General features: G+C 37.7%; 1 protein-coding gene across 3 annotated transcripts in view; it reads left to right on the forward strand.

Moving 5' to 3' along the window:
• LRP1B (LDL receptor related protein 1B) overlaps positions 1 to 24116 on the forward strand; it is a 1933102-nt gene that overhangs the window by 932274 nt on the left and 976712 nt on the right. For all 3 annotated transcript variants that reach the window (XM_050752792.1, XM_050752793.1, XM_050752794.1), the window contains exon 6: positions 4115 to 4372. In XM_050752792.1, the coding sequence (XP_050608749.1) occupies positions 4115 to 4372 (258 nt within the window). The remainder of the gene's footprint in view (positions 1 to 4114; positions 4373 to 24116) is intronic.

Raw genomic sequence — 24116 nt, forward strand, 5'->3', positions numbered from 1 at the left:
ATGAACCTGGTCAAATAAGCATTTCCACATTTCCAAGTTCCTCTTTTCAATTCACAATTTTAGAATCAGTCTTCAAAGGTTGTGGCACTAATGAATACAAATACATTACTGGAAAAATCAAATCATTTTTTGATCATACAGAACACAAATACAATTCTCCATCACAGGAGAGAGAAACGTTTTCAGGTCTGTCAACATACAAGGAGTGGTGAGGAGTATGAGGACAATTTTTCTCCTCTACCGTGAATCAGTTGACAACCTGCCATAGGTGCTTATCCAACCAACGTCTTGGTTCTCTAAGTTAAAATGTCAACCGAGTGCTTGTTTGTGCTTCAGTATCTTCTATGTGGAAGATTAATGTTCATTACCTCTCACTAAGTGTTGATGCAGGTATCGCTTTGACTGAAGTTATCTAATGTGCTTTTCAAGTGTTCTTTTGGGAAAACTGTCCATTGACTAAGGATGACAACCAATAAGAGCATCACATCTATTCTGGTCAGTCTTGTATCCACATTACCCAAGCTAGTGCTCTTCAACTGGCATGTGGTAACAATGCACAACAGAGATTAGATGCAGTGCAGGTAGAACTAGATTACATATTTGCCAGGGCTATGCTAGCTTTCAACTTGAAATACACTGAAAGAATTGGATCCTTAGACCTTGAGGATTTTTGTGGGTTCTTGTGTTTCAGTGGCTTCCTTCCTCCATATTTGACCTTCTGTCTCAAGCAGTAAACCACAGTTAATAATTAGCAAAGACCAATGAAGATTATTTAAATAAAGCATTCACAACTTATGTTGTAGGTATCCTTCCTCCAGTGTGTCCTTTGAATTTTTAAAGTCACCATTATTAAATCAAACCCTGTTAGATTATGAAGCACCTGACTTTAGAATTAGTGGTTATGTTTTTCACTAAAACAATTAACTGACTGACTCAACAAGCAGCTACCAAAACCAAATAAGTTGACTAATTTTGTCAAATAAGCATTGCCTGTGTTAACCATGAACCCATTTCCATCTCAGTTTCTCAGGGGAATCTCAGCACTCCTTTATATTCCAGCCTCTCTTCAAAGAATGTTTATGACATACAAAAGTTTACTGACCAGTAGCTAGCCAAAAAAAGGGCTGTCTAAATCTGGATTATGCATAAAACTTTGCAGCAAGGATGCTTTCCATAGTAGGTCATTTTGAGTGAGAAGTAGTTTCACTAAAGGTCATTTCAGTTGTCAAATGAAGACACTAAGGACTGACATTGTCAGCCTATCTTTGTTAACCTGATTACACACCCATCTAAGATTTTACTATCACCTGAGAAATTGATGATCCAACAGGTTTCAAGAGTCCTAAGGTCAACAGTAAAGTGACAAAAGTAAGAGTAGAGGGGAGACTAAGTCTAGATCCCCACATTTAGGAATGATGAGGGCAAGTGAAACACAGTTCAAGATAGATTTAAGAGATTAGGAGAGAAGCTGACTAGCTAACCAGGCTCAGATGTGGTCAATTGACGAGGTTATGTTAAGCAGAGAGGATTCACAATTCTACTGATGCTTCTGAGAGAACTTTTTTGTGTGTGGAAATGATCTTAGCATTTGTAAGAACATTTTTGTTGTGGGCTTATACTCAGGTAGTCCAGGATAAGTCTATTTTCTCCATTGGGAAAAAACTGTTGTGCTACTTACTTGAGACTTTCTTGGTTTATTTTTGTTTTATTGTTTTGTTGTTATTATGTATAAAAAATGCTTAAAGTCTTGTTGAAGGCAGACAGGAATCCTATGACTTGAGAGAATTTCTTGGGGGAGGAGAGGTTTATGGCAGATGCATTTGACAACAATAATGTAACTTAAGCATACCCTGTATGGCAGGTGCACATGATAGAAATAACACTCTAAGAAAGGAAGGTTGCCACGTGGAGGTTTCAGGTGGCGGGGCGGGGCAGGGCAGTGGGGGGAATGTGCTAAGGGAACATGCTATATAAGCTGCGTGCTTTTCACAAGTGGTAGTGGTTCATCCAGTTTGCTGCTACTGGACTGTCTCTGTGTGTAAGTTTCCCTAAATGTATTTTTTTTTTTTTTTTTGCTACTTGTGTCTCTTCTTTGGCCTCTTGAACTTGGCACCACCCCTGTTGAAGTTAATAGGGATCTGGCATGATGGGGATAAAAATTCCAATGCATGATAGGATTTCTTTAAACCTGTGAGGGGAGGCCCCAAATCATATTCGCTGGAGGGCTCTTCTATTTGAGAGAAACACAAGTGCCTGATATCCTGACCCACGCCAGAAACAAACAAACAAGAAAAGGCCACTAAATAATATTGCTTCAAAACTTTAGACTTAGTTACTTACGTTAGTTATAGTATAGGCTCTTGCTTTTGCCCTACCTTTACAGTGCTCAGCTTCAGTTTCTTACAGAGTGGTCAAATGATATTTATGAAATTTTCTGAATAGCTAGTCATAATCTGAATTCCCTTCATAGTTTAAATAAACAAATTATTTTTGTTGCATTTCATGAGATGTTTCGAAAGAAGTCTTCTGTGTGAGAATTCCATGTGTCCTTTTTATTTATTCAGAAAACTGGTATTGAATGATCACTAAGCTCTAGGCTTTTTCTCTAGATGCTAGAGGTAAAACAGAAGTAAAATAAATAATCAGAAAAGTACATAAAACATACTGTGTTTGGTGAATAAGAAAGAAATAGAAGGTGTATAGAAAGTGTAGGGTCTTAAAATTTTTAGAAGATAAAGTTCTAAGAGACGCCTCACCAGTAAGATGACATTTGCATAACGACCTAAAAGAGGTGAGCAAGTAAGCCATTCCAGTAATTGATAAATGATCATTCCAGGAAGTGAGAAGCCCCTCTGAGGTGGCAGCTTGCCTGGCTTGTTCAAGGAACAGTAAGAAGTGCAGTGTGTCTGGAGTGAGACGAACAAGAGTAAGAGTAGTAAGGAGAAGAAGGAAATGAGATTAAAGAGGTAATGAATATACAGATCAGGTAGAGTTTTATGGATCATTATAAGGGCTTTGAATTTTGCTCTAGTTAAAATAGGAGCCCTTTGAGGGACTGAGTGAAGAACTGACCTTATCTGCTTTAGCATTTTAATGGTATAACTCGGGCTGGTGTGTTGGGATATTGTAAAGATGAGGAGGGCGTAGATGGAAAAAGGGAAACCAGGCAGAAAACTTTGAAATAGTCTAGGTGAGTGATAATGGCAGGACAGTAGCAGTAGTTACTGAGAAGTGGTAGATGTCTGATAGGTTTGACTTCATGGTCAAAGGGATTTACCGATGCATTAGATGCAGTTGAATTAAAGATTTCCACCTATTTCTTAATTAGTAGAAAAGTTACTCTGAATGTGATTGTGTAGCTAAACTCTATCAACACTAATTTTCTATCAGATTTTACTGTTACCTTTAAATATGCTATTGAAACTCTGAGAAATTAGTATATGTTCATCAAAAACTCAGTCCTAATACTAGCAAAGCTGCATTGTTTAAAAAACTGGTATTAAAGAAGTTTATTTTTAATCTAGAATCTTATTTTCCACCTAGAATCTTATTTTTCTGACTATAGAAAATGGATGTGGAAGGAACTGGCTCAGTAATCACTATCTAGTCACTAAGAGAAAGTGTGATTGTTTGGCTCTTGGGGTTGGTCAAGGAGCCAATGAGGTCAAAGTCACAGGTGCACTCTTTGTATAAGCTTATGAACTTTGCGTTTTCTCCTCCAGAGAATCTGTTTCTGATCTCATACATTCAACTCAAAAAAACATTACCTTGCTCATGAAGGTAACCTGCAAAACAGTATGGAGAGGTCAGTCTAGGTTCATCATCATTTCTAGAAACACAATTCATACCACTTCCTTTACTTACTAGCAATAGAAGTAAATGACATGTCCTCATATTTAGACAATACATTATGACTAAGGAAATAACGAATACAAATGTTCTGCAGAATTTTTTTTTTTAGTGAAGTATAAATATGACTTAAAGTATTTTTATAAGAAAATTTTTATTTTATGAATTTATTAAAAGTATAGAAAATAGCTTTCAATAACTAATGCAAAGCTGTAAAATAATCATGACTCTTACTGAATTTACTTCTTTTTCTATTTTATTCCAGAACCTACAGATAGACCACCTATACTATTAATCGCAAATTTTGAAACAATTGAAATTTTCTATCTTAATGGAAGTAAAATGGCAACTCTAAGCTCAGTCAATGGAAATGAAATTCATGCTCTGGATTTTATTTATAATGAAGATATGATTTGTTGGATTGAATCAAGAGAATCTTCAAATCAACTCAAATGTATCCAGATAACAAAAGCAGGAGGATTAACAGATGAATGGACAATCAATATTCTTCAATCCTTCCACAGTAAGTGTTTCAATTAAATATTATATGCCACCCTTTACTGATTTCATTTACAGACCCGTAGGCTGGATTCTCAAATTTCTAGCATAGCTCATGGCTGTTGGAAAGCTGTATGTGCAAATACAATGAACTTGAATTACTGTATTCACTACATGTTTTTCGTATACAAACACATACACATACACTTTCTCTATTTAGGTAAATACTAAATTGCAGAGTTAATTGTAGTTCTTTCTTTAAGGCTTTTTACAGTGTCATCTAACTGGGAATTTTGATTTTTTTTTTTTTCCCACTGAGTGGTAATTCACAATGTGATAGTGAAGGTGGGATAAAAAAAAAAAGGGGGGGACAGAGTTGATAATTATAAGTGCATTGACTGTAGTTAAAAAAATACCTTAAATAATTAGGTTTATGCTAATTGGGAGTAACTACCTGTGTTAACTCTCTTTAAAGCAAATCAATTTTTATACATCCTCTTCCAACAAACTTGTGATTTGTGATTCACTTTGACTTCTCATGTCGGAAACTTGACAGACTAACCGTCCTTCTCTTCCTGCATATTATCATAAACTGAAATCTCATTGTCACACGCACACACACACACACACACACGGAGATGCACACATATTCTCTCCTTCTCTCTCCCTGCTTCCACATGGAAGTATAAAAATTGCTTTGTGTATGCTTAGGGAAACCATAAGCATGAAAATTTTAACATGTATCCATGTAATTTATGATTTATAGAAAGTGTTTCTTACAAATTCAGCTAAGATAAAATCTAGAAAAATGAAGAGAAGCTGGGCACAGAGGCTCATGCCTGTAATCCCAGTACTTTGGAAGGCTGAGTTGGGTGGATCACCTGAGGTTAGGAGTTCAAGACCAGCCTGGCCAACATGGTGAAACCCTGTCTCTACTATTAGTCGGGCATGCTAGGGCATGCCTTTAATCCCAGCTACCTGGGAGGCTGAGACAGGAAGATCGCTTGAACCCAGGAGGTAGAGGTTGCAGTGAGCCGAGATTGTGACATTGCACTCCAACCTGTGTGACAAGAGCAAAACTATGTCTTAAAAAAAAAAAAAAAAAAAAAAAGAAGAGAAATGTGTACAATCAAGTTAAGTGGAAAAGAAGAATGCTGTGATAGGATAAAGGTGATTTTCAAATTTAGAATATTTGGTCTAGTTTCAATAATTAAAGCTTTTCATATACAGTTAAGTGAACTGGTTATTAATCCTTGTATAAAGAAATAATTATAATGTTTGATCATTGTAATTAGATTAAATAAGTCAATGGCAAATTGTGAAAAATAGGACATACAGGTATAATTTTATATACTTAAATGAACAAAGTTTTTAACAAATATTGTCAAACATTTTGAAGATCCTCTTAATATAAATGAAACAATTGATAAAGTTATTTATTGTGAAAAGAGACCAAAATTATAACGAAAGCAGTGGATATTTCAAGAACTCTATAGAGAAATGGTCATCCATATTAAATAATAATACATTTAATAGAGGATGGCAAAAGGCAGATAATCCTTATCATGTAATTTATGTTATTTATTATATAAGTAATAAGGATTATCTGCCTTCTGATGCAAGTATTTCAACATTGGCTTAGGCAGCAGCTGGAAACTGAACACAAAGCCCCAGTCCTTGCTACATTAGTGATTACCTCAACTAACCCAAATGTGTTTTCCTCAGCGAATGGAATACTGAATAGTCAAACAGCTAAAATATTCAGTAAGTTGCCCAGTAGTTATTTTTTAAGAGTATTTAAGAACTTTTTATCTACACTTAATATGCCCTAATAATGGTAGTCTTCTCTTCTTTAATATATGTTTTAAAAACAACTATTTTTTAAAATAAATCTAAGGAAGGTCAAGTAATTGCATATTGAATATTTGCAGAAAATAAGTATAACTTAAATTTGATTTATTAAGCAATTCAGCAAACCTAGAAACATATGTTTTGTTGTCGTTGTTGTTGCTAGGGAATTCAGTGAAATGCCAAATAGAATATTTATTTTGAACAATAAAAATAAATTCACTGAAAATATTTTAATCTGAGTAAATAATTTGTGATGAGGTTAAGTTTAAGCATGCAATTACATAGTCACGTTAGAAAAAAGTGATTAAATACGTGGAAGTAATTTAATGACTGGAGTGGGGCAGGGGTGTGAGCAGGGCTGAGCTTCTCTGTCATCGCTTGTAAGCCACGCATTTTATCAACATGTCACAGAAGAGCTGCCATTGAATACGATGGGCTCTGTGTTCACTGTGACAGTTTGTGAGATGATGATGAAGTTTGAATATTCTTTGCATCTATAATTACATAAAATCTTTGTCAAACCATATAAGCAAAAATAATGAACTGATGGAAGTCAGCCTGAATACCTGTCACTTTTATCCACTGTTCCAGAGATTCTCTTTAGTTCCTCCCACCCCCGTTATATGTAGGTGCTTTTCTCTTAACTCACCTGAAGAGAACATGCTTTTTTGAGAAAATATAAACATTTTAGTTTTCAAAGGATTATTATGAGAAGAAAATCAAACATTGCAGGTCAAACTGACTTGCAGTTAACACTTCCATAATATAGTAGTAAACATTTTATTGCAATATTTTTAAAAATTGCACATCTCATCTCATTGGATACCCACTGCGTCCCTGTGTAGTAAGCAGGAGAGATATGCCCTTCCTGTTTTATAATAGATAGCATTTTTACTCAAAGTTCAGATGTATTAGGCAAACCTGGATGGCTAAAAAGAATGCAGAAGTGGGACATCTAAGCCCTGTTTTTTTTTTCTTTTACACTAGAAAAGCAAATCTACCTTAAATGATATATTTTGACTGTGTTAAATATGCTGAAAGACTATCTGCAACAGGGAGATATTATTCTTTTGTTTTTATGGGAAAATTGAGACTGAGCAGTTACATAATTGTACAGAGCATAATTAGGTAGGTTTGCTTTTGGGTCAGACTTTATAGCTTTTTCTAAATACCACGCTGCGTTTAGGTCTCAACTTTTTCATGTTAGCAAAGCAAAAATGATTAGGTCTACCAATATTAGTAATGTTGGCTTGCAAAGACAGGTCCTCTAAGTGGGAGAGAGTTGTATGAATCTTGGAAGGGAGGTGGAAAAAGTGGATTGTAGAAATCTATAGCATTGAAAAGGCCGACCCAATGATTCTGATGTGGCCTCCTTAAAAGTCTTACGTTTAACATTGTACATCATTCCTAAGCAATATTGTGAGAGAATCAAGATGAATGATAATAATATGCTCAATAAATTGTATTAATGAACGTTGGGGGAAATGATAGAAATTAAATTTCCTATTGAATTGTATTCTTTTTTATAATGATAACTAATATTTATTATTTAGCATTTTAGCCTGAAAGTTGCAGACTTTGGGGATAATTTTGGAGTTAGGTGTCTTCTAAGCAAAACTTGTTTTTTAAAAAAGTATTCATATAAAGCACATTTGTAGCAGCCGATTGTTTCCCAAAATTTTTCTTGGAGAGTACTGTGGGTAGGCACACAGATACCCAAAATAACAAAAATTATGGGATTTACAAAAGTGTTGAATTCCATCTGTTTCCTCAGGACAAAGTGCATAGAGACGATTGAGATAAGAATATTTTCTGAGTTAATCTCTTATTAAGGAGGATGATTCAGAGCCATATAGTCATCCCCCAGCTGGACAGTAAACACTTTCGTTGTCTTTTTATGGCTGAATTCTTCAATACTCTGAAAAATTCAAGGATCACTTTTAAGATTCTAACATGGATTTAGCCAGCTTCTCTTGAGCCACTTATGGGCTCAACTCCAATCCAGTAGAGTATACCTAGCTAAAAATAAAATAACTGCTTATTCTTCATGGACTTAGCTTCTGAATTAACCCCATTCACAGACTTTTATCTTTTTCCTTAGCTTGTTTTAATATCAACCTTATATCATGTTCTATTTGAACCTCTAGCTAGAGCTACTAAATTAAGTCCTTATTGGATAATTTTTGAATTCTGACTATTTTTTATCTTTAATTTTATTTCAAGTTCTGGGATACATGCGCAGGATGTGCAGGTTTGTTACATAGGAAAACGTGCGGTTTGCTGCACGTATCAACCCATTATCTAAGCATTAAGCCCAACATTCATTACCTACTTCTCCTGATGCTCTCCCTTCCCCACCCCACCCCCACAACAGTCCCAGTGTGTGTTGTTCCCTTCCCTGTGTCCATGTTTTCTCATCGTTCAGCTCCCACTTGAAAGTGAGAACATGTTTTTCTTTGTTTTCTGTTCCTGTGTTAGTTTGCTAAGGATAATAGCTTCCAGCTCCATCCATGTCCCTGCAAAGAAAATAATCTTGGTTCTTTTTATGGCTGCATAGTATCCCATGGTATATATGTACCATTTTCTTTATCCAGTCTATCATTAATGGGTACTTGGGTTGATTCCATGTCTTTGCTATTGTGAATAGTGCTGAAATGAACATACACATGCATATATCTCTACAATAGAATGATTTGTATTTGGGGGGGTATATACCCAGTAATGGGATTGCTGGGTCAAATGGTATTTCTGGTTCTAGGTCTTTGAGGAATTGCCACTCTGTCTTTCACAATGGTTGAACTAATTTGTAACATGTAACTAACATGTAAAAACATTCTTATCTCTTGACAGTCTCACCAGCATCTGTTTTTTCTTGACTTTTGATAATCGCTATTCTGATTGGCGTGAGATGGTATCTCATCATGGTTTGATTTGGATTTCTCTAATCAGTGATGTTGAGCTTTTTTCCACATGTGTGTGGGCAATATAAATGTCATCTTTTGAGATGTCTGTTCATGTCCTTTGCCCACTTTTTAATTTGTGTGCGTGTGTGTGCGCACGTGCATGTGTGAATTTAAGTTCCTTGTAGATTCTGGGTATTGGACCTCTGTCAGATGGATAGATTGCAAAAATTTTCTTCCATTCTGTAGGATGTCTGTTTGCTCTAATGATAGTTTCTTGTGCTGTGCAGAAGCTGTTTAGTTTAATTAGATCTCATTTGTCAATTTTCGCTTTTGTTGCAATTATTTTCAGTGATTTTGTCAGGAAATCTTGGCCTGTGCCTATGTCCTGAGTGGTATTGTCTGGATTTTCTTCCTATAGTTTTGAGTTTTACATTTAAATCTTTAATCCATGTTGAGTTAATTTTTGTATAAGATGTAAGGAAGGAGTCCAGTTTCAATTTTCTGCATATGGCTAGCCAGTTTTCCCAGCACTATTTATTAAATAGGGAATCATTTCCCCATTGCTTGTTTATGTCGGGTTAATCAAAGATCTAATGGTTGTAGATGTGCGGTCTTATTTCTGAGTTCTCTATTCTGTTCCACTGGTCTGTGTCTGTTTTTGTACTAGTACCATGTACCAGTTTTGGTTACTGTAGTCTTGTAATATAGTTTCAAGTCAGGTAGTGTGATGCCTCCAGCCTTGCTCTTTTTCTTAGGATTGGCTTTGTTATACAGGCTCTTTTTGGATTTCACATGAATTTTAAAATAGTTTTTTTCTAATTCACTGACGAATGTTAATGGTAGTTTAATGGGAATAGCATGGAATCTATAAACTGCTTTGGGCAGTATGGCCATTTTCATGATATTGATTCTTCCTATCCATGAGCACAAAATGTTTTTCTGTTCATGTCCTCTTTCTTTCTTTGATCAGTTGTTTGTAGTTCTTGAAGAGGTCCTTCACTTCCCTTATTAGCTGTATTCCTAGGCATTTTATTCTTTCTGTAGCAATTGTGAATGGGAGTTGATTCATGATTTGGCTCTCTGCTTGCATAATGTTGGTGTATAGGAATACTAGTGATTTTTTGCAATGGATTTTGTATCCTGAGACTTTGCTGGAGTAACTTATCAGCTTTAGAAGCTTTTGGGATGAGACAATGGGGTTTTCTAGATACAGGATCATGTCGTCTGCAAACAAAGACAATTTGACTTCCTCTCTTCCTATTTGAATCCCTTTTATTTCTTCCTCTTGCCTGATTGCCATGGCCAGAACATCCAATATTATGTTGGATAGAAGTGGTGAGAGAGGGCATGCTTATCTTGTGCAGGTTTTCAAGGGGAATGCTTCCAGCTTTTGCACATTCAGTGTGATATTGACTGTGGTTTTGTCATATCTGGCTCTTATCATTTTGAGGTATGTTCCTTCAATTCCTAGTTTATTGAGGGTTTTTGCCATGAAGGAATGTTGAATTTTATCAAAGGCCTTTTCTGCATCTATTGAGATAATCATGTGGTTTTTGCCTTCAGTTCTGTTTATATGATGAATTAGGTTTGTTGATTTGCATATGTTGAACCAGCTTTGCATTCCAGGAATGAAGTCAACTTGATTGTGGTAGATAAGCTTTTGGATGTGCTGCTGGATTTGGTTTGCTAGTAATTTATTGAGGACTTTTTGCATTGACGTTCATTGTGGATATTGGCCTAAAGTTTTTTTTTTTTTTTTTTTTTTTTTTTTTTTTTTTTTTTTTTTGGTAATAACTCTGTTAGGTTTTGTTGTCTGGATAATGCTAGCCACATAAAATGAGTTAGGGAGGAATCCCTCCTTCTCAGTTGCTTGGAATAGTTTCAGAAGAAATGGTACCAGCTCCTCTTTGCACCTCTAGTAGAATTCAGCTTTAAATACATCTGGTCCTGGGGTTTTTTGGTTGGTAGGCTATTTATTACTGCCTCAGTTTCAGAATTCATTATTCAGGGATTCAGCTTCTTTCTGATTCATTCTTGGGAGGGTGTATGTGTCCAGGAATTTGTCCGTTGAAGAAACGGACAAATTTTGTTGATTCTTTCTAGTTTATTTGCATAGAGGTGTTGATAGTGCTCTCTGATGGTTGGTTGTATTTCTGTAAGATCAGTGGTTATATCCCCTTTATTATTTTGTATTGTGTCTATTTGAATATTCTCTTTTCTTCTTTATTAGTCTAGTTAGCTATCTATTTTATTGATTCTTTCCCCGCACACCCCCCCCCCCGCCCCGCCCAAGGGTTTTTCATGTCCATTTCCTTCAGTTCCACTCTGATCTGGGTTATTTCTTGTCTTTTGCTAGCTTTGGGGTTTGTTTGCTTTTGGGTCTCTAGTTCTTCTACTTGTGATGTTAGGGTGTCAATTTGAGATCTTTCTAGCTTTTTGATGTGGGCACTTAGTGCTATAAATTTCCCTCTTAACACTGCTTTGGCTGCATCCCAGAGATTCTGGTATGTTGTCTCTTTGTTCTCATTGGTTTCAAAGAACTTCTTGATTTCTGCCTTAATTTCATTATTTACCCAGGAGTCATTCAGGAGAGGTTGTTCAAGTTCTATGTAGTCGTGTGACTTTTCAGTGAGTTTATTAACTGTGGATTATAATTTGATTGTGCTATGGTCTGAGAGACAGTTTGTAATGATTTCAGTTATTTTGCATTATTTGAGGAGTGTTTTACTCCCAATTATATGATCAATTTTAGAGCAAGTGCCATGTGTTGCTGAGAAAAAATGTATATTCTGTTGTTTTGGGTTTGGAGAGTTCTGTAGATAACTATCAAGGCCATTTGATCCAAAGCTGAGTTCAAGTCCTGAATATCTTTGCTAATTCTTTTATCTCAATAATCTAATATTGACAGTGGCATGTTAAAATCTCCCACTATCATTGTGTGAGAGTCTAAGACTCTTTGTAGGTCTCTAATAACTTGTTTTATGAAACTGGGTGCTCCTGTATTGGATGCATATATGTTTCGGATAGCTAGCTCTTCTTGTTGAATTGAACTCTTTCTCATTATGTAATGCCCTTCTTTTTTTTTTTTTTTTTTTTTTTTTAATCTTTGTTGGCTTAAAGTCTGTTTTGTCAGAAACTAGGATTGCAATGTTTGCTTTTTTCTGCTTTCCATTTGCTTGGTAAATTTTCCTCCATCCCTTTATTTTGAGCCTATGTGTGACTTTGCATGTGAGATGGGTCTCTTTGCAGCACATCAATGGGTCTTTTCTTTTTATCCAGCTTGCCATTCTATATCTTTTAATTGGGGCTTTTGGCCCATTTACTTTTAAGGTTATGTGTGAATTTGATTCTGTCATCATGATGCTAATTGGTTATTTTGCAGACTTGTTAATGTAGTTGCTTCATAGTGTCATTGGTCTGTGTAGTTTTTAGTGGCTGGTAATGAGCTTTTCTTTCCATATTTAATGCTTTGTTCAGGAGGTCTTGCAAGGTAGGCCTGGTGGTAATGAATTCCCTCAGCATTTGCTTGTCTGGAAAGGATTTTATTTCCCCTTTCCTTATGAAGCTTAGTATGGCTGATAATGAAATTTTTGGTTGGAAATTCTTTTTTAAAAAAATTTTGAATATTGACTCCCAATCTCTTCCAGCTTGTAGGGATTCCACTGAGAGGTCTGCTGTTAGTCTCATGGACTTCCCTTAGTAGGTGACCTGGCCTTTCTCTCTGGCTACCGTTAACATTTTTTCTTTTCTTTTCTTTTTTTTTCCAACCTTGGAGAATCTGATGATTATGTGTCTTGGAGCTGATCTTCTCATGGAGTATCTTACTGGGGTTCTCTGGATTTGAATGTTGGCGTCTCTTGCTAAGTTGGGGAAGTTCTCCTGGATATTGTGAAGTATGGTTTCCAACTTAGTTCCATTCTCCTTGTTTCTTTCAGGTACCCCATCAGTCATAGGTCCTGTGTTTTTACATAATCCTATAGTTCTCAGGTTTTGTTTGTCCTTTTTATTATTTTTTATCTAACCTTGTCTGTCTGTGCTATTTCATTAAGATAGTCTTCATGCTCTGAGATCCTTTCCTCCACTTTCGTCTATTTGGTTGTTGATACTTGTGGTTGCATTGTGAAGTTCTCATCTTGTGTTTTTCAGCTCCTTCAGGTCATTTATGTTCCTGTCTAAACTGGTTATTCTGGTTAACAGCTCCTGTAATGTTTTATCATGGTTCTTATCTTCTTGAATTGGCTTAGAACATACTCCTTTAGCTTAGCGAAGTTCATTATTCACCTTCTGAAGTCTAATTCTGTCAGGTCATTCATCTTGTCCCAAGCCTAGTTTAGTGTCCTTGCTGGAGAGCTGTTTGGAGGAGAAGAGGCACTCTGGCTTTTTAAGTTTTCAGCATTTTTGCATTGATTCTTTCTCATCTTTGTGTGGTTTTCCACCTTTGATCTTTTAAGGCTGCCAATGTGGTTTTTGTGGGGTCTTTTGTTGATGTTATTGTGGCTTTCTGTTTGTTTTTCTTTTAGCAATCAGGCCCATCTTCCGTAGGGCTACTGGGGCTTACTGGGGGAACCACTGCAGACCCAATTCACTGGGGTCCCTCCTGCAACTGGAGATATCACCAGTAGAGGCGCCAGAACAGCAAAGATGGCTGCCTGTTCCTTCCTCTGTGAGCTCTGTCCCAGAGGGGTACCAAGCTGATGCCAGCCAAAACACTCTGGTATGAGGTGTCTTGTGACCCTTGCTGGGAGGTCTCACCCAGTCAGGCGGCATGTGATCAGAAGCCTGTGTAACAAAGCAGCTTGGCTGCCCGTTGGTTGAGCAGGTTTGGCTGCACTGGGGAGAATCCCCCTCATCTGGACTGCCAGCAGGCAGGAAAGACTAGGTCCACTAAATTCAAGACCACAGTCACACCGCACCCCAGGGTCTCCTTCCCAGGAATATCAGAGTTCCATCCATAAACTCCTGGCTATAGTTGCAGCAATTCCTGCAGGGAAGCCCTGCCCAATGGGAAAGGATGGATCTGGTCCCACCTGAAGGAGCAATGTTGCCATGATATGCCACAGCTGTTGTACTTTGCTGTGGAGGAATTCCTCTCAGTTTAAACTGCCCAATCTCCCCAACACCAGCAGTGGAAAATGGCTGATGAGAGTCTTAGTGATGGTGGCTGCCTCTCCCTCCGGGAACTCAGTTGTCTTAGGCAGTGTCCAGCCTGCTGCCACTGGCCTTGACCCTATTGGGTTGCACAGCTCTGAGTTTGGGACCCAAGGCCCTGGTGGGGTGGGCTCACAAGGGGATCTCCTGATCCACAGGATGCACAGATCTGAAGAAAGAGTGTGGTTTCCCGGGCAGGGTAGCACGGTTACTGACTGCCTCCTTTGTCTGGGTGTGAGAGTTCCCCTAATCCTGTGTGGCACATTGGTCACTGCACCACCATGCTTTTCCTCACTCTGCATGGGTCACACTAACTGCCTAGTCTGTCCCAGTGACAAAACCTGGATATCTCAGTTGACAGAGCAAGATTCACTTACTGTTTTTGTTCTTCTTAGTGAGAGCTGCAGACTAGAGCTACTTCTAATCGGCCATCTTGGCTCCTCTCCCCTCTGTTTTTTATTGTAGATTGGGGGGGTACATGTGCAGGTTTATTATGTGGGTGTATTGTGATATTAAAGTTTGGATATCAATTGAACCTGTCACTCAAATAGTGAACATAGTACCCAATAGGTAGTTTTTCAATCTTTTCCCCTTACCCCTTCCCTTCTTTTGAAGTCCTCAGTATATACTGTTGCCATGCTTATGTCTCTGTATACCCATTGTTCAGCTCCCACTTATAAGTGAGAATATATAGTGTTTAGTTTTCTGTTTCTGAAGTAACTCACTTAGGATAATGGCCTCCAGCTGCATACATGTTGCTGCAAAGGACATGATTTCATCCTTTTATGGCTACATAGTATTCTATTGGGTATACATACCATATTTTCTTTATCCAATCCACAATTGATGGACACCTAGGTTAACTCTATGTCTTTGTGGTTGTGAATAGTGCTGTGATGTGTGTACACATGCATGTGTCTTTTGGTGGAATGATTTGTTTTCCTTTGTGTATATGCCTAGTAATGGGATCACTAGGTTGAATCTATTTTTAGTTGTTTGAGAAATCTCAAAACTTTTTATCAGTGGCTGAACTAATATACAATTCCACCAACAGTGCATGTTTCCTTTTTTTCTGCAATCTCACCAACATCTGTTATTTTGACTTGTTAATAGTAGCCATTCTGATTGGTGTGAGATGGTATCTCATTGTGGTTTTGATCTGCATTTCTCTGATTATGAGTGATGTTGAATATTTTTCATGTTTTTGGGACATATCTTCTTTTGTAGTGTCTGTTCATGTCCTCTGTTCATTTGTTAATGGAGTTTTTTGTTGTTGTTGTTTTGTTTTGTTTTGTTAAGTTCTTGAAAGGTTTTGGATATTAGTCTTTCATCAGATGCGTAGTTTGAAAATATCTTCTCCCACTCTGTAAGTTGTCTGTTTACTTTGTTTAGAGTTCATTGTTAATTTTTGTTTTTGTTGCATTTCTTTTTGAGGACTTAGTCATAAACTCTTTGCTAGGCCAATGTTCAGAAGAGTATTTCCTATGTTTCCTTCTGGAATTTTTAGTTTGAGGTCTTACATTTGAGTTTTTAATCCATCTTGAGTTATTTTTTTGTAAATGGTGAAAAGTAGAGGTCAAGTTTCATTTTTCTGCATATGGTTAGCTGGTTTTCTCAGCATCATTTATTGAGTAGGGCTGATACTTTTGTCTTCATCAAGCTTACCTTTTTCCTTTGAGTTAGCAACTATCTAATAATTACACAGTATTTTGGAACAACATGTATTGAATGTTTATATTGTGCATTAGGAAATCTACATATTTACTTCATTACCATCACACACAATTATAACACATGCAAACTATATATAATTATCAGTATATATATATATATATGAGAAAATGAACCTACAAAACTAGGAGCAAGAAAGTAGAGGGAGGTGCCACACATTTTTAAATCACCAGATCCTGAGAGAATTCACTCACTATTCTGAGGACAGCACCAAGCCATGAGGGATCTACCCCCAGGATCCAAACACCTCAACTAGGACCCACCTCCAACATTGGAGATTGCACTTTAATATGAGATTTGGTAGGGACATACATTCAAACTGTATCATTCCTCTCCTGGTCTCTCAAATCTCATGTTCTTCTCACATTGCAAAATGCAATTATGACTTCCCAACAATCCCCGAAGTCTGACCTCATTCCAGTATCAAATCAATTAAAAGTCCCAAGTCTAAGGTCTCATCTGAGACAAGGCAAATCCCTTCCACTTATAAGCCTGTAAAATCAAACAAGTTATTTACTTCCAAGATACAATGGAGGTGTATGCATTGTACCTATAATGGAATCAGGATGAGTAAACATTCCCATTCCATAAAAGAGAAACTGACCAAAAGAAAGGGGCTACATGTCCCTATAAGCCTGAAATCCAACAGGGAAATTATTGAATATTAAAGATCTAAAATAATCTTTTTTGACTCCATGTCTTACAGCTAGGGCACACTGGTGTAAGGGGTAGGCTCCCAAGGCCTTGCACAGCTCTACCTCTGTAGTTTTGTAGGGTATATCCACTGTGGCTACTCTCAAAGATTGAGTGCCTGTGGCTTTTTCAGGCATAGGGTGAAAGGTGCCAGTGGCTCTATCATTCTGGGATCTGAGGGATAATGACCCCCTTCCCACAGCTGCACTATGCGATGCCCCAGTGGGAACTCTGAGTGGAGGCTCCAACCCCATACTTCCCCTCTGCCCCTACCTAGTTGAAGTTCTCTCTGTAGCCTCCACTTCTGCATCAGCCTTCTGCATGAGCAACCACACTTTCCCATACATCCTCTGAAATCTAGGCAGAGGCTGACAAACTTTCACCACTCTTATACTCTGTGCAAGTGTGGGCATAATACCACATGGAAGCTGCCAAGGTTTATGACTTGCATTCTCCAAAGTGGCAGTTCGAGGTATATCTGGACCCTTTGAACCCTGGCTGGTGCTATAGTGGCTGGATGTGAGAAGCAGTGCCCTGAGACTGTGCAGAGCAGCAGAGCCCTGGTCCTGGTCCCTGGACCATTCTTCCCTCCTATGTCTCTAGGCCTGTGATGAAAGGGCCACCACAAAAGCCTCTGAAATGCCTTTGAGACATTTTTCACCTTGTCTTGGCTATTATCACTTGGCTCCTTTTTAGTTATGCAATTTTCTCTAGAGTATTTCTCTAGTATTTGCTCAGCAGACTGCTTGAATTCCTCTCTAGAAAAAGCTTCTTCTAAGTTGAATCCCTGAATAGACCAATAACAGGCTCTGAAATTGAGGCAATAATTAATAGCCTACCAACCAAAAAAAGTCCAGGACCAGATGGATTCACAGCTGAATTCTACCAGAGGTACAAGGAGGAGCTGGTACCATTCCTTCTGAAACTATTCCAATCAATAGAATCCTCCCTAACTCATTTTATGAGGTCAGCATCATCCTGATACCAAAGCCTGGCAGAGACAAAAAAAGAGAATTTTAGACCAATATCCCTGATGAACATCTATGCAAAAATCCTCAATAAAATACTGGCAAACAGAATCCAGCAGCACATCAAAAAGCTTATCCACCATGATCAAGTGGGCTTCATACCTGGGATGCAAGGCTGGTTCAACATATGCAAATCAATAAATGTAATCCAGCATATAAACAGAACCAAAGACAAAAACCACATGATTATCTCAATAGATACCAAAAAGGCCTTTGACAAAATTCAACAGCCCTTCATGCTAAAAACTCTCAATAAATTCTGTATTGATGGGACATATCTCAAAATAATAAGAGATGTCTATGACAAACCCACAGCCAATATCATACTGAATGGTCAAAAACTGGAAGCATTCCCCTTGAAAACTGGCACAAGACAGGGATGCCCTCTCTCACCACTCCTATTCAACATAGTGTTGGAAGTTCTAGCCAGGGCAATCAGGTAAGAGAAAGAAATAGTGTATTCAATTAGGAAAAGAGGAAGTCAAATTGTCCCTGTTTGCAGATGACATGATTGTATATTTAGAAAACCCCATTGTCTCAGCACAAAATCTCCTTAAGCTGATGATAAGCAACTTCAGCAAAGTCTCAGGATACAAAATCAATGTTCTAAAATCACAAGTGTTCTTATACACCAGTAACAGAGTCAAATCATGAATGAACTTCCATTCACAATTGCTTCAAAAAGAATAAAATACCTAGGAATCCAACTTACAAGGGATGTAAAGGACCTCTTCAGGAAGAACTACAAACCACTGCTTAATGAAATAAAAGAAGACACAAACAAATGGAAGAACATACCATGCTCATGGATAGGAAAAATCAATATCGTGAAAATGGCCATACTGCCCAAGGTAATTTATAGATTCAATGCCATCCCCATTAAGCTACCAATGACTTTCTTCACAGAATTGGAAAAAAAAAAAAATCTTTAAATTTCCTATAGAACCAAAAAAGAGCCCACATTGCCAAGACAATCCTAAGCCAAAAGAACAAAGCTGGAGGTATCATGCTACCTGACTTCAAACTATAGTACAAGGCTACAGTAACCAAAACAGCATGGGACTGGTACCAAAACAGAGATATAGACCAATGGAACAGAACAGAGCCCTCAGAAATAATACCACACATCTACAACCATCTGATCTTTGACAAACCTGACAAAAACAAGAAATGGGGAAAAGGATTCCCTCTTTAATAAATGGTGCTGGGAAAACTGGCTAGCCATAAGTAGAAAGCTGAAACTGTATCCCTTCCTTATACCTTATACAAAAATTAATTCAAGATGGATTAGAGACTTAAATGTTAGACCTAAAACCATAAAAACCCTAGAAGAAAATCTAGGCAATACCATTCAGGACATAGTCATGGGCAAAGACTTCATGTTTAAAACACTAAAAGCAATGGCAACAAAGCCAAAATTGACAAATGGTATCTAATTAAACGAAAGAGCTTCTGCACAGCAAAAGAAACTACCATCAGAGTGAACAGGAAACCTAGAGAATGGGAGAAAATTTTTGCAATCTACTCATCAGACAAAGGGCTAATATTCAGAAACTACAAAGAACTTAAACAAATTTACAAGAAAAAAACAACCCCATCAAAAAGTGGGCAAAGGATATGAACAGACACTTCTCAAAAGAAGACATGTATGCAGCCAACAGATATATGAAAAAATACTCATCATCACTAGCCATCAGAGAAATGCAAATCAAACCACAATGAGATACCATCTCACACCAGTTAGAATGGTGATCATTAAAAAGTCAGCAAACAACAGATGCTGGAGAGGATGTAGAGAAATAGTAACACTTTTACACTGTTGGTGGGACTGTAAACTAGTTCAACCATTGTGGAAGACAGTGTGGTGATTCCTCAAGGATTTGACCCAGCTATCCCATTACTGGGTATATACCGAAAGGATTATAAATCATGCTGCTATAAAGACATATGCATACATATATTTATTGTGGCACTATGCACAATAGCAAAGACTTGTAATCAACCCAAATGCCCATCAATGACAGACTGGATTAAGAAAATGTGGCACATATACACCATGGAATACTATGCAGCCATAAAAAAGGATGAGTTCATGTCCTTTGTAGGGACATGGATGCAGCTGGAAACCATCATTCTCAGCAAACTATTGCAAGGACAGAAAACCAAACACCGCATGTTCTCACTCACAGGTGGGAATTAAACAATGAGAACACTTGGACACAGGAAGGGGAACATCATACACCAGGGCCTGTTGTGGGGTGGGGGGATGGGAAGGGATAGCATTAGGAGATATACCTAATGTAAATGACGAGTTAATGGGTGCAGCACACCAACATGGCACATGTATACATATGTAGCCTGCACGTTGTGCACATGTACCTTAGAACATAAAGTATAATACAAAAAAAAGAGAAAAATAGAGAAAACTGCTTCTTTCTCTGTCACATGGCTAAGCTGCAAACTTTCCAAAATTTTATACTCTGCTTCCTGTTTAAATATAAATTCCAACTTTAACTCATTTCTTTGCTCCCACATCTGAGTCTTGGTTTCAGAAGCAGCCAGGACACATCTTGAATGCTTTGCTGCTTAGAAATTTCTTCCACCAGACACCCTAGGCTATCACTCTAAAGTTCAAACTTCCACAGATCCACAGGGCCTGAATAGAATGCAGCCAACTTCTTTGCTAAGGCATAACACATGTGACCTTTGCTCTGGTTCCCAATTAAGTTTATTTAAATCTGAGACCTCCTCAACTTGAACTTCACTGTCCATATTAGTATCAACATTTTGTCACAACCATATACCCAGTCCCTAAGAAATTTCAACCCATCCCTCATCTTCTTGTCTTCTTCTGAGCCCTCTAAACTCTTCCAACCTCTTCCTGTTACCCAGTTCCAAAGTCACTTTCACATTTTCTGGTATCTTTATAGCAAGACCCCATTCCTCTGTACCAATTATCCGTATTAGGCTGTTTTTGTATTGCTACAAAGAAATACCAGAGATTCAGTAATTTATAAAGAAAAGAGGTTTAATTTGCTCATGGTCCTGCAGACTGTACAAGCATAATGCCAGCATCTGCTTCTGGGGAGGTCTCAGGAAGGCTGCAATCACGGCTGTAGGTGGAGGGAGGAACAGGTGTCTTACATGGTAAAGCTGGAACAAGAGAATGAGAAGAGGTGCTACACACTTTTAAATAACCAGATTTCAAGGAAACTCAGTCACTATTGTAAGGACAGCACCAAGCCATGAGGCATCTACCCCCATGACCCAAATATCACCCACCAGGCCCCACCTCCAACACGGGGGATTACAATTTAATGTGAGATTTGGTGGAGACATATATTCAAACTATATAAGCTCTATATCGAATTTATCAAAGTGCCTATCTGTTTTAGAATGAATTTAGCATAAAGAAGGGTGGCTGAGTGACCATGCCAAATCATGACCTTAGACATTCAGAAAACTTGTCTGCATCATAAGTAAGATATGGTCTGTGTCTGGAAAAAGCCCAAGTGCTAATTTCAGCGTTTGAGACACTGGGTCTTCTTAGCGACTACTGGCTTTTATTCAGGCTTGGTCTCTGACTTTCCACGATGCACCTATGAATTTATTTTGGGGCCCAATGCCAATGAACATAGAAACAGCTTAACGCAAATCTTTTTTGAATCTCCCCTACCTTTCTACCCACACCAATGCAGTTATAATTAAACAAGATTGGAGTCAAGGTATTTAAAATAGAGGTCAATTAATGTTAGTACAGGATCACTCAGAATGGTGCAGACTTTTAACCCTTTTATCCAGTTAGTCTGAGTAGAGATTTTCCAGTGAAGGAAGCTCTGCGATTTTATATATAGGTATTTAGATGCATAAAATGATGTGAGTATTAGGAGATACATTTCCAATCCCAATACTATATATTTTATTACTATGAAAACTGATGTCTTTTAGAGTAACAGTTAAAGGACAGGCTCAGGTGTCTGTGGTATCTCTCAGCCATTGAGAAACTGTCAGCTACCTCCAACCTAGAAATGTAGGCTTTTCATTCTTCACTAGAGATAAATTATGTTAAACAATTGATTAGTTCTGGTTCCAGTATTCTGTTAGAAAAAGTTTAAGAATTGACCACCTCCTAGCTGAGAAAAATTGAAGTTATGATTATGACCATCCTTAATCATGTAAATTAATGTGATTTTGTAACAAGAATACAGTCAGCCTTCAGCATCCTTGGGCTCCACGTCCTAAAATTAAACCAACCATGGATTAAGCAAACCATCGATCAAAAAAATTTAGGAAAAAAACAAAACAGTAAAAATAATGCAAGTAAAAACTAATACAGTATAGCAACTATTTTTATAGTATTTACATTGTATTTGGTAGTATAAGTAACCTAGAGATGACTTAAAATATACAGGAGGATGTGCATAGGTTATATGCAAACAAAGTCCTCAGATAATGTGGTGTCATTCAACAATGTTTCATTATAATGTTGATGAGAAAAATAAATTGAATCCAGGCTGGCGCCACTGTCTGTGTGGAGTTTGTACATTCTTTCATGTCTGTGTAGGTTTCTTCAGGGACTCCGGTTTCTTCCAATGTCCCAAAGCTGTGCCATTAGTTAACAAGTGTATCTAAATGTTCCCAGTATGACTGGGGAGCGGGGGAGTGGGGTGGTGTGAGTACACCTTGTGATGAAATAGCGGCCTGCCCAGGGCTGGTTCCTGACTGATGCCCCGAGCTGCTGGGATAGGTTCTGGTTGCCACCAGAAGCTGAATGATTATCTTACTTTGATAAATAATTATCTTGTTTTTATTAATCTTTATTAAATGCATGCATAGCTCATATTTATTTCAGTGTTTAACATTAGAAGTGTTTTGACTGTGGAAGGGGGCTCATGTCTGTAATCCTAGCACTGTGGGAAGTGAGGCAAGAGAATCACATCAGCTGTGGGTTCAAGACCAACCCGGGCAACATAACGAGACCTCATCTCTCCAAAAACAATTTAAATTAGCTGAGGATGATGGTGCACAACTGTAGTCTCAGCTGCTCAGGAGTCTGAGGTGGGACGATCGCTGTAGCCGGAAGTGTTGAGGCTGCAGTGAGCCATGATTGCACCACTGTACTCCAACTTAAAAGACGGAGCGAGATTATCTCAAAAAGCAAAAAGAATAGAAGTGTTTTGGGTCTGTATTTAGAAGTTTGGTAATGTTTTCATGACCAGAAATATGCCATAGCAACTTAACTCTTGTTTATGTCAATTACCCTATGGTAAAAATGGTTTCATTATACGTCAACATTTGGCTTAAAGTTGTGGTTTCCAAGAATGAATCAATTACATTAAGCGATGACTTCCTGTACTACACCATTTTATATAAGGGGCTTTACCTTCCTCAGAGTTTGGTATTTTGGGTTAGGGGTGGGTCTTGGAATCAGTTGCTTGCATATACCTAGAGAACTATATTTTCTTCTTGATCTACATCACCTGCATCTTTCCCCCAGAGAAAGTGAGTTATTTCTGTTTAGTGTGTTTGTTTGTTTGTTTTTTTTTTTTTCTATTTAGAATTTAGACTTTTTGGCCGGGTGTGGTGGCTCACGCCTGTAATCCCAGACTTTGGGAGGCTGAAGCAGGCAGATCACAAGGTCAGGAGATCGAGATCATCCTGGTTAGCACGGTGAAACCCCGTCTCTACTAAAATACAAAAAAAAAAAAAAAAAAATAGCCTGGCGTGGTGGCAGAAGCCTGTAGTCCTAGCTACTCGGGAGACTGAGGCAGGAATGGCGTGAACCCAGGAGGAGGAGCTTGCAGTGAGCCGAGATGACGTCAATGCACTCCAGCCTGGGTGACAGTGTGAGACTCTGTCTCAAAAAAAAAGGAATCTAGACTTTTTGATCGATATATCTTGGGAAAAAGTAAATTTTACACAATAATTTTTGCTGCAGTAACTGATTTTATATTATTCCCTAAGAAACTCTGTGAAGAATTCCAAGCACATCTTTTATAAGGATATTACAACTCCTTATTCTCAGAGATACTTTACTTTTTTAATTAATTGCTATTTTGTAAGCAAATACATGTTTTATTAAACTCTTTATGCTTCTTAAAAGCTTCTTATCTTCTATTTAGCACATTTATATAGAAACATAAAAATCACTTTTTGTCCTGTGTTTGTGTGCATGTGTGTGTGAAGCTAAATAATACAATGTGTTCCTTGTGGTAACTGGAATTTTAGTGAGGAGATCAGGCCATCCATTGAGAGTTAAAAAGGGACAGTTATAATTAGCAAAGATGTTGATCTGAGGACACATTTCCAGAGAATTTTCAGACTTTCCTTCCTGATACCACATATGCTTAATGTTTCTGGTATTAGAATTAAATTATTCCATAATTTTTATATTAACATTAGATTAATTTATTTT

Source organism: Macaca thibetana, chromosome 12, assembly GCF_024542745.1.
Source record: "Macaca thibetana thibetana isolate TM-01 chromosome 12, ASM2454274v1, whole genome shotgun sequence".
Classification (NCBI taxonomy): Eukaryota; Metazoa; Chordata; class Mammalia; order Primates; family Cercopithecidae; genus Macaca; species Macaca thibetana.